General features: G+C 42.3%; 1 protein-coding gene across 4 annotated transcripts in view; it reads right to left on the reverse strand.

The window, feature by feature from the left end:
- Positions 1-13,342, reverse strand: part of crtc1b (CREB regulated transcription coactivator 1b) — a 19,993-nt gene extending 6,651 nt beyond the window's left edge. For 2 of the 4 annotated variants that reach the window (XM_034213066.1, XM_034213065.1), the window contains exons 1-13: positions 13,204-13,342; positions 9,369-9,485; positions 8,774-8,899; positions 7,895-7,956; positions 7,521-7,615; positions 6,950-7,029; positions 6,821-6,858; positions 5,829-6,052; positions 4,367-4,518; positions 3,380-3,610; positions 2,654-2,740; positions 363-449; positions 109-283 (exon numbers count right to left, since the gene is read on the reverse strand). In XM_034213066.1, coding sequence (XP_034068957.1) covers positions 109-283; positions 363-449; positions 2,654-2,740; positions 3,380-3,610; positions 4,367-4,518; positions 5,829-6,052; positions 6,821-6,858; positions 6,950-7,029; positions 7,521-7,615; positions 7,895-7,956; positions 8,774-8,899; positions 9,369-9,485; positions 13,204-13,329 — 1,600 coding nt within the window. In that variant the 5' untranslated portion in view covers positions 13,330-13,342. The remainder of the gene's footprint in view (positions 1-108; positions 284-362; positions 450-2,653; positions 2,741-3,379; positions 3,611-4,366; positions 4,519-5,828; positions 6,053-6,820; positions 6,859-6,949; positions 7,030-7,520; positions 7,616-7,894; positions 7,957-8,773; positions 8,900-9,368; positions 9,486-13,203) is intronic. The other 2 variants (XM_034213068.1, XM_034213067.1) reach the window with 2 other exon arrangements.
- Positions 13,343-14,739: the final 1,397 nt, after the last annotated feature.

The raw sequence follows: 14,739 nt of genomic DNA on the forward strand, positions 1-14,739 counted from the left end.
TCCATAGAAGAGAATAAAGGGTGTTAAACGTGACAGGGGCAAAACACTAAGAGTTTTTTTGCACACATGTACAATAAGGTGTATCTGATGGACAGGTGGTGTTGCTACCTGTGAGGATGATGTTGGGGATGTTGCCGTGGTTACTGTAGCCGAGCTGCTGCGAGTCCTGTAAGCTGCTCCCGGTGAGGCCCATCATGGCCGCCTGTGTGTAGTTGAGGGTGGAGCACTGGTTGTAAAGGCTGTTGGAGTTGATGGGGTTCTCGATCATGTTGAACTGCTCCAGCTTTAGCACAGAAAGATAAAGTCAGGTACAGAGCGGGGAACACTTTTCTGTCATTGTTGCTTTTCGTTGCTTTTGTCACCTGGTGAGAGAGGGCATTGGTCTGCCTTAATGTCAACTGCTGATCGTAGAAGGAGTCGCCAAATATACTGCCCACCATGGGAATGTGCTGGAGAAAGAGAAGTGAGTCCCACAAATCAGAACAAATGTCAGGAACGCAGCTACATATAAAAGCCTGTAATTAAATGAGCCAGAAGGCAAGTTATCTGGGCCCACAGGTAGACAGTTCAGCGATGGAAAAACACAAGCAAACACACAACAGTCAGTCTGAGCAGCGCCCGAAGAAGCAAATGGGTTTCATGACCAGGGCTGTCGTGGTTATGAGACAAAAGAGGAGGTTGATGAACCCATTTTAAAAAGTGATTCTCCTAAACACCTAATAACTTTAAATGAAAAAACATGAAATGGAAATATGAAAGTGTGGCTGTTTTCCCCATCGCTCAGGACAGGACACACTACAGTGCTGTTCACTGTAACACAAACGCAATCAACCTGCTAAAAAGGGAAGTTCTAGTATTCCTCCACCGAAGTGATATCCTGACATGTTTGTCCTTTACAACTATCGGTCAGCGTAGCACTTAGATCTCACTCTGGCTGTTTTCCAAACGTGGCAACAGCAGCTTTCCAAATGAAGATGTATTTAAGAAACAGTTTTACCAAACTGCAAAGCGTATTTACAGAAGATGAACTTTCAGGCTGAAACAACTACCTGCATCATTGGATCACCTCTCTTTTCATTATTTTGGCCTTTATTTCATCTTTTGACATCAGTCAAATTCGAACACAGTGTGTTGATGATTTCTGTAACTATGATATTTGTTGTCAAGTTGCAGTAGATCAAAAGTAAGACAGTCTTTCCTAAATCTCTACATTGTTGATGGTGGGAAAATATTAATTTATTTAGGTAGTCAAGGTTGACAAAGTGTAACAACACTGGCCAGATAGTCAAATACTGGAATGTCCCTTGGAAATGTTCTTGCAATGAGGAAAGCACTAAAACTGAAACAAATCTGAACCGAAGGGCTTTACAACTTAATTCGATAGTAAAAGGCCCCCACAAAGAAACCCTTCCAGTCCACTGAAGAAGTCAATATGGAGGCAAACAGTGATTACATTTAAAATATTTTAAAATCAGCTTGGCAAATGTTTTAAGGAGGGAAATAAATCCAACACAATCGATACATTGATACACACGCTGCGTTTTGTGGGAGTGAAATGGAATTCAATCATAACTTTTTTAGTTAACAAACAACCTCCCAAGGGTATCATTAATCAAATGATCTGCTATTCAACAATTAAATTATATATTTTAGTTTTAACATTGCCATTGATAACTTCATTTCATTTTCTTTACTTGATGTGAGTAATTGCTTTACTTGATGTGGCCTTGCACCTTGACAAGCACTAAACACAGAAAGTGTATTATTAAAACACATGCAAGCTGTCTTTGCCTTTCTGCCAAATGTTTTACTGAAGTCAGGATAAGCTCAGATGACTTTCCCCCAGTGGAGAGAGTGATATGTTTTTGTTTGTGTGTATGTATATAACAGATGTAAACTGAATGTAGCTCTTTGCTCCGATAGACTCACAATAGACCAACGGCTCATTTTACCATTAAAGGGAAGCATTGCCTTTCAACCAGCTCTGGATCGTTCCAATGAGGTTGGTTTGAGCCAATAAACAATGTTTGGCTTTCTTTCCATGTTATTGTCTGGGGGGCTCTGGGCTCCAGTGACAAGCAGTGAAATCCGAACATCTCTCACTTGCACATTGCAAAGGTAACGTCCGGTTTAAATTCAGCAAATGTTCCCTTCAAGTCTGACTGCTGATAAAGGATCATAGTACGATTTAAAAAAAAGTCAAGAACATTATTGTTGGTCTATTTGTTTATTTGTAAGGAGTAACAAAACGAGACAAAAAACCTGAGACCCATCATAACTGCAGCTCATCCTGAGAGAAGTGTCTAAATCCTGTGTGGTGCATAAAGGGGACGTCAGACTATTCATTTTTACTGAAGAGACCATGAAGGCACCATTGTGCAACTTTATGAAACCTAGCTCTACTGGTCGATAACAGCTAACTGCTAACGTTTACTAACTTGAAGTCTAACCACCACTATCGCCATGTTGTCATGCACACAGTGAGGAGTGAGGGACAGGGGTGATGAAGAAATGAGTGTGCAGCTGTTGACACCATGAGTGGTTACTGCAGGTACAGAGGATGAAAAGCAGCCTAAACTCATCTACAGTTAGCTTTCCCCCAGGCGCGAAGACCTTCCCCAAACAGCAGCTAGCTCGGTGGGTGGGCCCTTACTTGAGGCGAGCCGCCGGGGGAGAAGCCTTGATTGGAGACGGGGGAGGTTGGAGACTGAGTGGCTGGTGAGCCAGTCTGATTGCGGTACTGTTGGAGGGAAGAGGGTTAGCTAGCACTAAGCTTCATGCCTTTCACACACAAATCTCAAAGGGCGGGATGTGAGAGGGCATCAAGCATCGATCTGCTCATTATGTACAGTGTGTTTGGGTGGGAGATTATACCAATCACCACAATATCAATTTGGAAAACTCTTCGGCTGTTTCTGGAAAATGTGATTGTGGAATCTGCTAGTCCTACTTTGGTTAAATGGTAAAGGTAAAGTGGTGTATTACTGTGTATCATAAGCTTATTTCATCTAATTGCTTGCTTCAGTTCACACTCATCCATCCAATAAAATAGGAAAATGATCCTACACAAAAGCTTACAAATTGCTAAATATTGAGAACATATAAATCAGATTTAAAAGACATGAAGAAATCTTACTTCAAATGAACATAACAAAAAAGTTAAAAAGGCATACTTATCAGATGAGTTTATATACATTTCCCCTAGTAAGGAGTACACAATCCTCAAGTCTCAAAACCCAGTGACATAAAAATAATACTGATATTTCCTGGCATGTATTCTGTGTATCTTAATAACTTTCAGAACAATAAGGCGGCAAAATGATTAGAAGAAAACAAAATGTCTTTATCTCTGCTTCCACCAAACGTCTTAGTTTCTTACCGAGCCGATGCTGGCGGTGGTCTGACTCTGGCTGTCTGGGGAGGGGCTGCTGGAGGTGGTCCCGGGGGAGGCCAGGGGGGGCAGGGTGATGAGCTGGATGCCCTGCGACAGCGCCTGCTGCTGCTTCAGGAGGTCGTTCAGCAGCTGAGCCTGGGCCTGCGCCGTCAGCTGGTTGAACAGAGGGAGCTGGGAGAGCTGCTGCTCCAGGGTCAGCGACTCTGTGGACATGTTCTGAAGGAACACGCATAGACTCTGTTTAGGCTGGTCCCGAAAAATGTGACATAAGTTAAATGTACGGAAGAGTATTTGAGTGCAATTCAGTTCCTCGTCCTCCGAGTGCCAGGTTTTCGTTAGTATACATTTTGACTGTTCCTCTACTAAAAAACGTCAAACCATCCAATTCTAATGACCATAGGTAATAGTTTGGAGATGTTCTTATGTCAAAACTGATTTTCTTTACTACTCTCTTTAGCAAGCGATGGCATAACAACAAAACCAGTTGAATGTTACATGTAGAGCAGCAAACTAAAACTACCGAGCTTAAGGACACATGTTTAAAATGAACATTTCACTCAAAAGTAAAACATACATATTGTTCCTCTTACCTGTGGTGCTCTTTATCAATCTACACTGGTTTGGTGTGAGTTTCCATGGGGATGTCTGCCTACTTTCATATATAATTGAAGTAGATGGCATGTTGCTCTCAAAGAGCCAAAAAATACTTAAAAACTTCCAAGCCATGTCTATTTCCAGAAATCATGACCCAGTTACTCAAGATAATCTTCAGGCCTCGCTGTGAGCAGTCTCATGTAGGAACCATTTTCTTTCTTTTATCTTTCTTTTTTTCTTACAGATTCTATTTGGTGAAAATCTCAAATCACAACAAAATGATTGATAGACAGCACTACAGGTCTGAGGAACATCATGTTTGTTTGTTTTTACTTCTGGGTAAAGTGTTCCCTCATAGTTCTCAGAGCAGATCCTTACCTGTGTGATGTTGACGGGTGAGGAGAGGGTGGGGGAGAGCTGCTGGGGGGACTGCTGGAGATGGAGTTCAGAGGTGAGGGTGAGCGGCACCACGGGGGGCTGCCGGCGCTGAGACGTTACAGTCATGGTGGGCTGAGGGGAGCTGGGAATGCCTGGGGAGGGACATAATAATAATAATAATCATCATCATCATCATCATCATAGGTAAGACAAAGGTTTCTTTGTTTCCCACTCAACTCAAACCAACTGAGTGCTGTAAAGTTAAAACACAAACCTTTATCGATCAATTTCATATTGCCTACTAATGAAATATTGCAGGGCTGCGATTTTATTTTCATTTTTAATTAATCGGGATATTTATGTGATTAATTGTTTATTGTATTAAATGTCAGACAATTGGGAAAATGTCCATTCCAGTTTCTCAAAGTCCAAAGTGACATCTTTATACAAGTCTTTCTGTTTACAGTCCAAAACCCAAGGATATTAAGTCTAATATGATATAAGAATGATAAAAGCATATTTGAGGGCGCATTCAGATCAGCCTTTTATAGTCCGGTTGAATCGAACCCTGGTGCGTTTAGCCGCGGTTCGTTTGGGTCGGTGTGAACGTAGTCCGAGACCTCTTAAGTGAACTAAACAACCGGACTCTGGTCCGCTAAAAGAGGTGGTCTCGGACCGCTTGCTAGTGAACTCTGGAGCGGTTCATCGCTGGTGTGAACGCAGTCCGCACCAAAACATAGGAAGCGTAGTATTTACGTGTCACAAGAACGCGGGTGTCTTCATTTCTTTAGTAAAAGAGTGAAGCAGAATGAAGTGTTGAACACAGGTTGAACAGTGTCGTGTAAAGTAAAAACAACTATCAAACTAAAAACTATACATAAAAGTCAGAGCCACCTGCCGTCGGTGAAACCCCCACCTTACTGCAGAACGTCTCATTATATGCATTATAATGTTTTGTATCGCACGTTGTCTGATCATATAATCATATGCGCTGTTGATATGATCTCCAGATTAACAGCAGCATGAAAATAACCTGCCGATGCTCCATGGCGGAGGCTCTGGTTGAAATTGCCGGGATTTGCGTTTTTACCCCTTTAATGTCTGACCAATGGTTGAACAGCATTTCCGAGCACATGACTTGTGTTTAAAGTTTATAGTCCGTTGTGTGAACGCAAACCGATCCTTCTGAAAAATGAAACAATGTAACAAACTGTGGTCTGGTGCGCCCCAGAGAAGCGGACTATTAGGTGTGAATGCACCCTGAGAGGCTGAAAAAAGCTAATTAATGAGTATCAAAATGGTTGGAGATTTTATTTCTGTCTATCAATTCATACATTTTTCATTTTAATTGTTGCAGCATCCAATATCTTCAACTCTTTTAAAAGATGAATTGTGTTGTTAAAAATGTAATCATTTTCTTTAACAGCTGGTTAACTGAGTGTTTTTCTAATAGTAACTTTACCATGGCTGGCGGCGCTGATGCCCAGGTGGGTGAGGTTGGTGGTCAGGCTGCCCGTGCTGGTGGAGGCGCTGAGGGAGGGGAAGGCCACGGTGTCCTCTGGGTCCAGCGGGGTGGACAGTGGGGGGGGGAACTGGATGTTGGTCAGGTCAGGCAGCGAGCCCCCGGTGTTGTGTGCAGCAGGGAGCAAGGACAGGTTCAACTCCTGGTCGGGTGATGGGAATATACTAAAAGACAAGAAGTGCTGTCAGACAGGAGAAGAGCTGCTCTCATATTGAACTACTTTGGAATTTTTTTTACATGATTAGCACCCTTTGGGTTTCTACAGGGATGTTTATCAAATTGTGTTTAATTGGATCCTCATCGCACACATACAAGACAAGCACTGGACAATGCAGATACTTATACCAGTGTCCACGACTCATTGCAAATAAACAAATCAAGAGTGTCAAGAGTACATATTACCAGTATTAGCCAATCCAGACTCAGACTAACCGCCCACAAAAGCCATCAACATAATCAACGTCACGTCTGTATTTTGGTCAAAGCTTAGCCAAACTAGATTGTACATTTCTTCAACACCTCTATTTAAAAGATGCTGTTTCACTGAATGTTTCATCCAACCTTACTGTTCTTCTGTGATTTGTATGGGGAGTCAATTCCATTCATAACTCAGTACCATTGGTTTGATGTGCATCTCATGTACAATTGTAAATTAGAAGGCCTATCTTGAATGAAAGATACTTTATTATGCAGGATAAAAGGAGTCTTTGTAAGAGAGATAGTTCTGATAAACACAAATGGTTGATCGGTTTGTTACTACCATAATAAGTAGTTCCTACAGTTCCAGCGACATGTTAATGTTTCCAGCATCTTTCCACTGTACCTCAACCAGCTGTCTTGTATCAGTGCACTTACAGCATGACTTATTTATAGCAGTGTGACTGACGGGTCACAGTTTGACTGGAAAGATAATAAAACAATAGACCACTCACTTGATTCCTGGGACATCACATGTGTTTGATGAATCATCCTGAGGAGAGAACATAATAATGAGCCGTAAATCTGACGTGGTTCACATAAAAAGTGTCCATCTGGTTAGCCCTTCCTTTTCCCGTCAGTACCTTCTTGTCATCCCACAACTGTTGCTGCGCATCCTCGTTTGACTCAGAGTTCTCGGTCCCAGGCACTGTTAGCAGCAGTACTAATAAGGGAAACAGCAAGACACAGGCTTTGCTTTGAAAGAAATACATGACAATACAAATCAGGGCAAGAAATGAGTCATCAATATCTGAGCCAGTCAGGCAGAATAAAGCTGTGCACTAGATTTCTGAGCGTCTAAAAATAGCAAGGTGACCACCAGACAGACCGAGTGGATGCCAGCCAATCTTGGCTTCATTATACGAGAGCCTCACACATAAAAATACATAATCCATGGATAATCAGTGAATTATTGATCCTCCCCTGTAGCTCACACTGAGTCAGCTCCATTCAGAGATGTTACTTCTCTGCAGAGTACTATAGCAGCTTGCTGAAGCACTTCTTTGCCTTGGATCAGTATACATTTACTCCATACATATTTCATCAAGAGTCTAGATCTACATCAACCCTTTTATGTCATTTAAAGTTTGCAGCCTGCATTAGTACACTGCACATTAATAAATGAGTGCGGCTCTGTGCCTCCATTTCCATTACCTCGTTTAGGCTGCAGCTCCTGTGATCCCCCGGCAAACACCTCCTGGGGTTTGGGATTCATGGCGCTCTGGTGTAAGGCTGAGTCTGAATTTGTCCTGTATTTGTGAGAAAGATTAGATGTCAGCTAAATCCCAGCTAAATCCCCTAACCTGGCAGACAGCCAATTCTTCAGCTTCCCATCCAGGAAGACCCACATTCTGTTACAGACCTTTACATGCCTTCAAACAGCTAAATGTGCCCTTTGTGTTGGGCTACTTTTAAAATGTTGTACAAACATGGATGCACAAAATCATGTGCTTTAACGTTCTAATTGAGCTGTGTTGTTGTGTATCTTAGTTCAAATGTGGGCATATGGACAAGGGGAGTTAGCTTACCTTCTCCAGCTAGTGTCTGGCGGTGGGGAGAGGTAAACTGAGCTGTAAGGACAGCTGTCGATGTGAATTTCGTTAAGGCGAATAAAGTAGAAGGGATGAAAAATGGATCGGAGCTAATCCACACTTTCATGTCTGCTGGCTGATTCAACCTGATACATAATAACTAACCACACTCACAAGTGTTGTAAGGATTCAATTACTTCAGTCAGGCTTCAGTCAGTGTCTTGTTATCCAATATATGTCAAAAAAAGTCTGAGTCTAACAAAACACAGTATCGCATTGTATTGTTTCATGTAAGGCTCAAATATGTGGAACGAGGCAGAGCTACATTCAATTATTTATTCTGTTCCTATCTGTCTCAGATGTTATTGGTTTTATTTATTTAAAACACATTTGGGAAATGACTTGATTTAGTTTAACGTTGCGATTAAGTGTGATGCTTTCCATTTACAGACTATGTTTTAACAGGTGAAAGTGTAAGTGTTTCCTGGAAAGCTTGGCGGTTTGTTACTGACTGAAGATCAAGCATGTAAAGAACAGCCTGTATATCACTGTATGAAACATACATGAAAATCCACAGCTGTAGGAGCCTCTGATATCATTTAGATATAAACACAAAAGTTAGACTAACTACAAGTAAAGTCATATTTCTGGTTTTGAGCTTTTTCGATACTAAGAAGATGATAGCACCACTAGACAAGGACATTATAAAAAACCTGTTCAAACCTTCCTAAAATATTATGTTCCTCTTAACATGCTGACTTAAATGACACAGTTAACTAGAGAGGCAAACTTTCGGTAGCCGACTTAGAAGCATCAAACAAAAATGAATGTTAGTAAAACAACACCAAAATGCTTCCAAGAACAAAAAAAGGATATTTGGCGTCCATGTTTGTCGACTGACAGCGGCCGGCGGTGAGGAGACGTGATGCGGTTGCGGTCACGGTAAACGCGCTCCACCAGCCCGTGGTGTCTAGTAGTCCGACTGGTGTCCAGCACAGAGTTCTAGATTTGAACACAGCAGGTGAATGAGGCCAGCAAAACAGCTTTCTCGTAGGACAGAACTATTTTAGGATAGATGTTTTAGGATAAATGTCTTAGGATTAATGGTGCAAATGTGTTCATTTCAAAAATGAGTCAAGCCATGGGCCCCCCCATACTGATGCTCGAGTTGGCAAATGTATTTAAAGATGGAAAGCCATGACAAGCAATGATATACTTTAAAATTTAGGAACCAAATTACATTGCAGGGTAAAACTACACACTTCTTTGCACTCCTGGACCATGATAACAACCTGGTAGGACTATGCAGCCGTTCAAGACTCAGCTACACCTGCAGACTTCTCTGTTTTTGAGCCAAAACAAACAGATAACTGCAACCTTTGTTTTAGTTCATTATCACCAACAGCTTAGCAAGGTACACTGATTGAGAACAAACCATTGATTTACCAGCCGAGAGAGGCTAAGGGCTCACCTGAAAAGGCAGGTCAATGTTGCCATTTCCAATCTGATTGACATTGGGCAGTGAGCCTCCATAGTACTGTCCACGATTCTGCCCTAGTTGCAAATACTGGGTCTTCTGTAACTGCAACTGTGCAAAGTAAAATTGCATGAAAGCATGAGTGAATGATTGATCTGATTTACAAATAAAGTGATGCTAAAAATGAATGACACCTGCCAGTCCACAGGGGTGAAATGGAAGATAGATTGACAGATGAAAAATGATGAGACAGGCAAATTGGCTTTTTCAAGAACAACCAGCAGACATCTTTTATAGCAAAACAAAAAACAGAATCACATCACCTGATGTGACTGACACCTGACTGACAGCTGGTGTGATTTCAGTCCTTCAATGTAACACACCTGGTGATAACATTAGCCATGTGTCTTAACACAAAACCAGTCACAAAAGTAATGCATGGTATTACAAAAACAGTGATGGAAGTGCTCCGTTACTTATAATGAGTATGTAAGTCGCTTTGGATAAAAGCGTCTAACAAGTAACATGTAATAATGAAGTTGATAATGATCTGAACAAATACAATGGATTGATGTTGAGATGGCAACACAAAGAAATCGGGCAGAGACGATCAGCTGACTTTAATTTAGTTTTTTCCCTGCAATAAATGACAGTACAGCTCAGATATATAATAATTAGCCCAAACACTTCCTGGCAACAAGATGTCACTACTACTGTGGCTGAAACAATGTGTTTATTACTTGATTATCAGTTGATTAAATGTCAACAACTTTGATTATTGATCATTTTGGTAATTTTCCTGAAATAATACAATAATATTAAAGTGTCACCATAATGTTAATGCCCGGCGGAGCTTTTCGGGCATTCCTGTGGAGGTTGGGGACATTGAACCAGAGTGGTCGGTGTTCAAAGCCTCTATTGCCGAAGCCGCGGCGGGGAGCTGTGGTCTCATGGTCCTAGGTGCCTCAAGGGGCGGTAACCCTCGAACCTCCTGGTGGACACCGGTGGTCAGGGAAGCCGTCCGACTGAAGAAGGAGGCCTTCAGGGATTTGTTATCCCGGGGGACTCCCGAGGCAGTTGCAAGGTACCGACAGGCCCGAAGGGCAGCAGCCTCATCCGTGGCCGAGGCAAAGCAGCGGGTGTGGGAGAAGTTCGGAGAAGACATGGAGAAGGACTTTCGGGCGGCACCAAAGTTGTTCTGGAAAACTGTCCGATACCTCAGGAGGGGGAAGCAGGGAACCATCCAAGCTATGTACAGTAAGGATGGGACGTTGTTGACCTCAACTGATGGAGTGTTAGGGCGTTGGAAGGAACACTTTGAGGAACTCCTGAACCCGACAACTCCGCCCTCTATGTTAGAGGCAGAGCTGGAGTATGACGGGGGATCAACACCAATCTCCCGGGGGGAGGTCACTGAGGTCGTCAAACAACTCCACAGTGGCAAAGCCCCGGGGGTGGATGAGATCCGCCCAGAAATGCTGAAGGCTCTGGGTGTTGAGGGACTGTCATGGTTGACACGTCTCATCAACGTTGCGTGGAAGTCGGAAACAGTACTGAAGGAGTGGCAGACCGGGGTGGTGGTTCCCCTTTTTAAAAAGGGGGATCAGAGGGTGTGTGCCAATTACAGAGGCATCACACTACTCAGCCTCCCCGGGAAAGTTTACTCTAAGGTACTCGAAAGGAGGGTCAGGCCGATTGTCGAACCTCAGATTGAGGAGGAACAATGCGGATTCCGTCCTGGTCGTGGTACGACGGATCAGCTTTTTACTCTCGCAAGGATCCTGGAGGGGGCCTGGGAGTACGCTTATCCGGTCTACATGTGTTTTGTAGACTTGGAGAAGGCCTATGACCGAGTTCCCAGGGAGTTACTGTGGGAGGTGCTGCGGGAGTATGGGGTGAGGGGGTCTCTACTCAGGGCCATCCAATCTCTGTACTCCCAAAGCGAGAGCTGTGTCCGGGTCCTCGGCAGTAAGTCGGACCCATTTCCGGTGAGGGTTGGCCTCCGCCAGGGCTGCGCTTTGTCACCAATCCTGTTTGTAATATACATGGATCGGATTTCGAGGCGTAGTCATGGGGGAGGGGGTCTGCAGTTCGGTGGACTAAGGATTGCACCACTGCTTTTTGCAGATGTGGTTCTAATGGCTTCATCGGTCTGCGACCTTCAGCACTCACTGGATCGGTTCACAACCGAGTGTGAAGCGGCTGGGATGAGGATCAGCACCTCCAAATCTGAGGCCATGGTTCTCAGCAGGAAACCGATGGACTGTCCACTTCAAGTAGGGAATGAGTCCTTACCCCAAGTGAAGGAGTTCAAGTATCTCGGGGTCTTGTTCTCGAGTGAGGGAACAATGGAGCGTGAGATGGGCCGGAGAATCGGAGCAGCATTTTCGTTCCTACCCTCACCTATGGTCATGAAGGATGGGTCATGACCGAAAGAACGAGATCGCGGATACAAGCGGCCGAGATGGGTTTTCTCCGCAGGGTGGCTGGTGTCTCCCTTAGGGATAAGGTGAGAAGTTCGGTCATCAGGGAGGGACTCGGAGTTGAGCCGCTCCTCCTTCGCGTCGAAAGGAGCCAGTTGAGGTGGTTCGTGCACCTAGTTAGGATGCCACCTGGGCGCCTCCCTAGGGAGGTGTTCCAGGCACGTCCAGCTGGGAAGAGACCAAGGGGTAGACCTAGGACCAGGTGGAGGGATTATATCTCTTCGCTGGCCTGGGAGCGCCTTGGGATCCCCCAGTCAGAGCTGGTTGATGTCGCCAGGGAAAAGAAAGTTTGGGGCTCTCTGCTGGAACTGCTACCCCCGCGACCCGACCACGGATAAGCGGGAGAAGATGGATGGATGGATAATGTTAAATAAGGTTTACATTACTTTCTTATTTTCACAATAATCTAAGGCTTTCATTTAATTATTTTCACCATCAATTCATCAATTATTTATTCTATAAAAGGTCAGAGGGATGGTACAAAATTCAAAAATATTAGCGTTATCATATACAGAGAATGGCAGCAAATCATCGCAGGAACCCAAACATTTGGCATTATTGCTTTAAACACATTATTCTATAAATACTTTATTTTCTAATTCATTTATTTCACATCAATGGCTGAACAAAATCAGTCATTTCCAAGTTACAACTTCAACGAATAAGGAAACTATTTACTGTTGACAGGAAAAAGTAGCTTCCCATATTGCTCCTCATCCTTCAAGAAAACTGAAATATGTTTTAATTGATTTTTTTTGTTAACATAATTATACTTTTCTTGGATTAAAAAAGAAAAAAGGAACACCACATTTTCCTTAATAACGCTAAGTCTTGACAAAGATGTACTCAATAATACATACTGGTAAGCGATGGTTAACAGCAAATAAACAAAATCACATCTGGAGAAGCTGGTTAAAACATCTGGCTGGCCAGCAAATGATAACTTAGACCTCTGAGTGATATTGCTTCATATGTTGTCTAGCAGTTGACTTTCCGAACATGTTGTTATACAATTATTTAAATGTCGGTGATTTGTTTGCTAACAAAAAGGACACCAGTGACTAGTCAATCCAGCACAGGTGCACATTATTATTCACAGCTCCAGCACGCTAGCTAAGCTAACGCTGCACACGAGTAGCTGGTTATATCGGAAAAACGCTGGCAGGATTTAAAGCTGAACAGGCACGGTGAAAGCATTATTTGATTGTGGTGAACTGACATTGATATTAGAGGATGTTAATGTGTCAACTTTAGCATCCCAGCGTTCAGGTTTATCTCCGCAGCGCTCGACAGCTGCCAAACAGCGATGCAACAAAACATAAACAGCCGGGGTGTGCAGCTCTTACCCGAGCAGCTCTGGTGATGTTCAGCTCTTTCATCACTTCTTCAAACGCAGCAGTTTCCTCCGCCTGTTTCTGATTATGTAAAGCGATTTTTTCGCTAAATTTGCGAGGATTGTTAGAGGACGCCATCTTTCCCCTCTTCTTCTCAATGGAATGTTACGTTACGCACCACGCTAGGGCCTTCTGGTGTCGTCATCACGCACGGTCAGCGTAGTGTGTTGATGTTCTTCGCCTTTTGCACCTGCTGTTGACTTGACAGTAGACAGCATGAGGAAAAGTGTATTGTGGATATAGTTCAAAACAAAGTAGGCCTATACATAGGCTATATTACAATTTAAAAAGTGGAAATGTGAAAAAAGGATGCATTGAGTAATACATCTGGAATTAAATTACAAGCAGTGTACACTGCAAAGGTGTATATTATATACTTTATTGAACACACAATAAAGAACATAGGCCTACAAGATATCGTCGAAAGAACATACATATAATACTGTATATTACCATATAAATAATATAAAATTAAATGAAAAAATAAATCCCATAAGAATTACAATCCTTAAATAGGTTTAGGTATTCATAAAGCCACGCCTTTCCTGAGCAAATCATTGCAAATTCCCTCAAGTATCTTACTGTCTGTTTATAAAGCTTAGGCAAATTAATGCATTTGCATTTTAGAAGTTAAGACGTGTATCGGACACACTTTTCAGATAATAAAATAGACGCAGGTTTCAATTAATAATATTAATAATTAAATCTATTTAGAGGCGCCGTTCAAAGCACCCAAGGGCACCATTCACCATACAATTCATAACATATTCAAAGGAAAGGTTTAAGACAGTACAAAAGGACGTGGGCTGTGTGTTTTAATAAACCGGTTCTTATTGACAGAGTTCTGAAGAAAAAATGGGTAGTCCATCACTATTAAGGCCCTGATTTACCTCAGGCATGTGGCTCTCACATCTCTTGTAATGAAAGCTATGGAGAGGGTCATCAAAAACCATTACATCCAGGCAACCAACTAAAAAAAATACCCACTTTGGTTTCCATATTGCGCAGGCAGAGGGGTTACTGTGTAGACTGCATTATTATAATTGTATCACACTAAGATCAACAATCGCATATCATTATATTCATTAATGTGAAGTTTTTTGTGCAGTAATATTAGCATTTCACATCGATATTATCTTACCATGAGGGTATTTTTCACACTAAATCATCATTCCATATTTTTATCATAATGTGTATAGATCCATGCTTTTTTAATGAAGTAATATCTTATATTTCATAGTGTTGCTGTATAATTCTACGAGCCTCTTCAAATTGCTCCCAAGACAAAACAAGAGTCTCAATTGAGAGGGTTTCACACTTTTCTCTGTTTAATATCTCTGTAAATTGAATATATTTTGGTTTTAAACTGTTGGTTGGACACAAATAAAGTTAAGACATTTATAGATAAATCAATATAGAAAATAGAAGAAAATAATCTGAAAATTACTCGTTAAAAAACATAAATGTTGGTTTATTTGTATACGTTTC

The sequence above is a fragment of the Gymnodraco acuticeps genome, unplaced genomic scaffold (genome assembly GCF_902827175.1).
Source record: "Gymnodraco acuticeps unplaced genomic scaffold, fGymAcu1.1, whole genome shotgun sequence".
NCBI lineage: Eukaryota > Metazoa > Chordata > Actinopteri > Perciformes > Bathydraconidae > Gymnodraco > Gymnodraco acuticeps.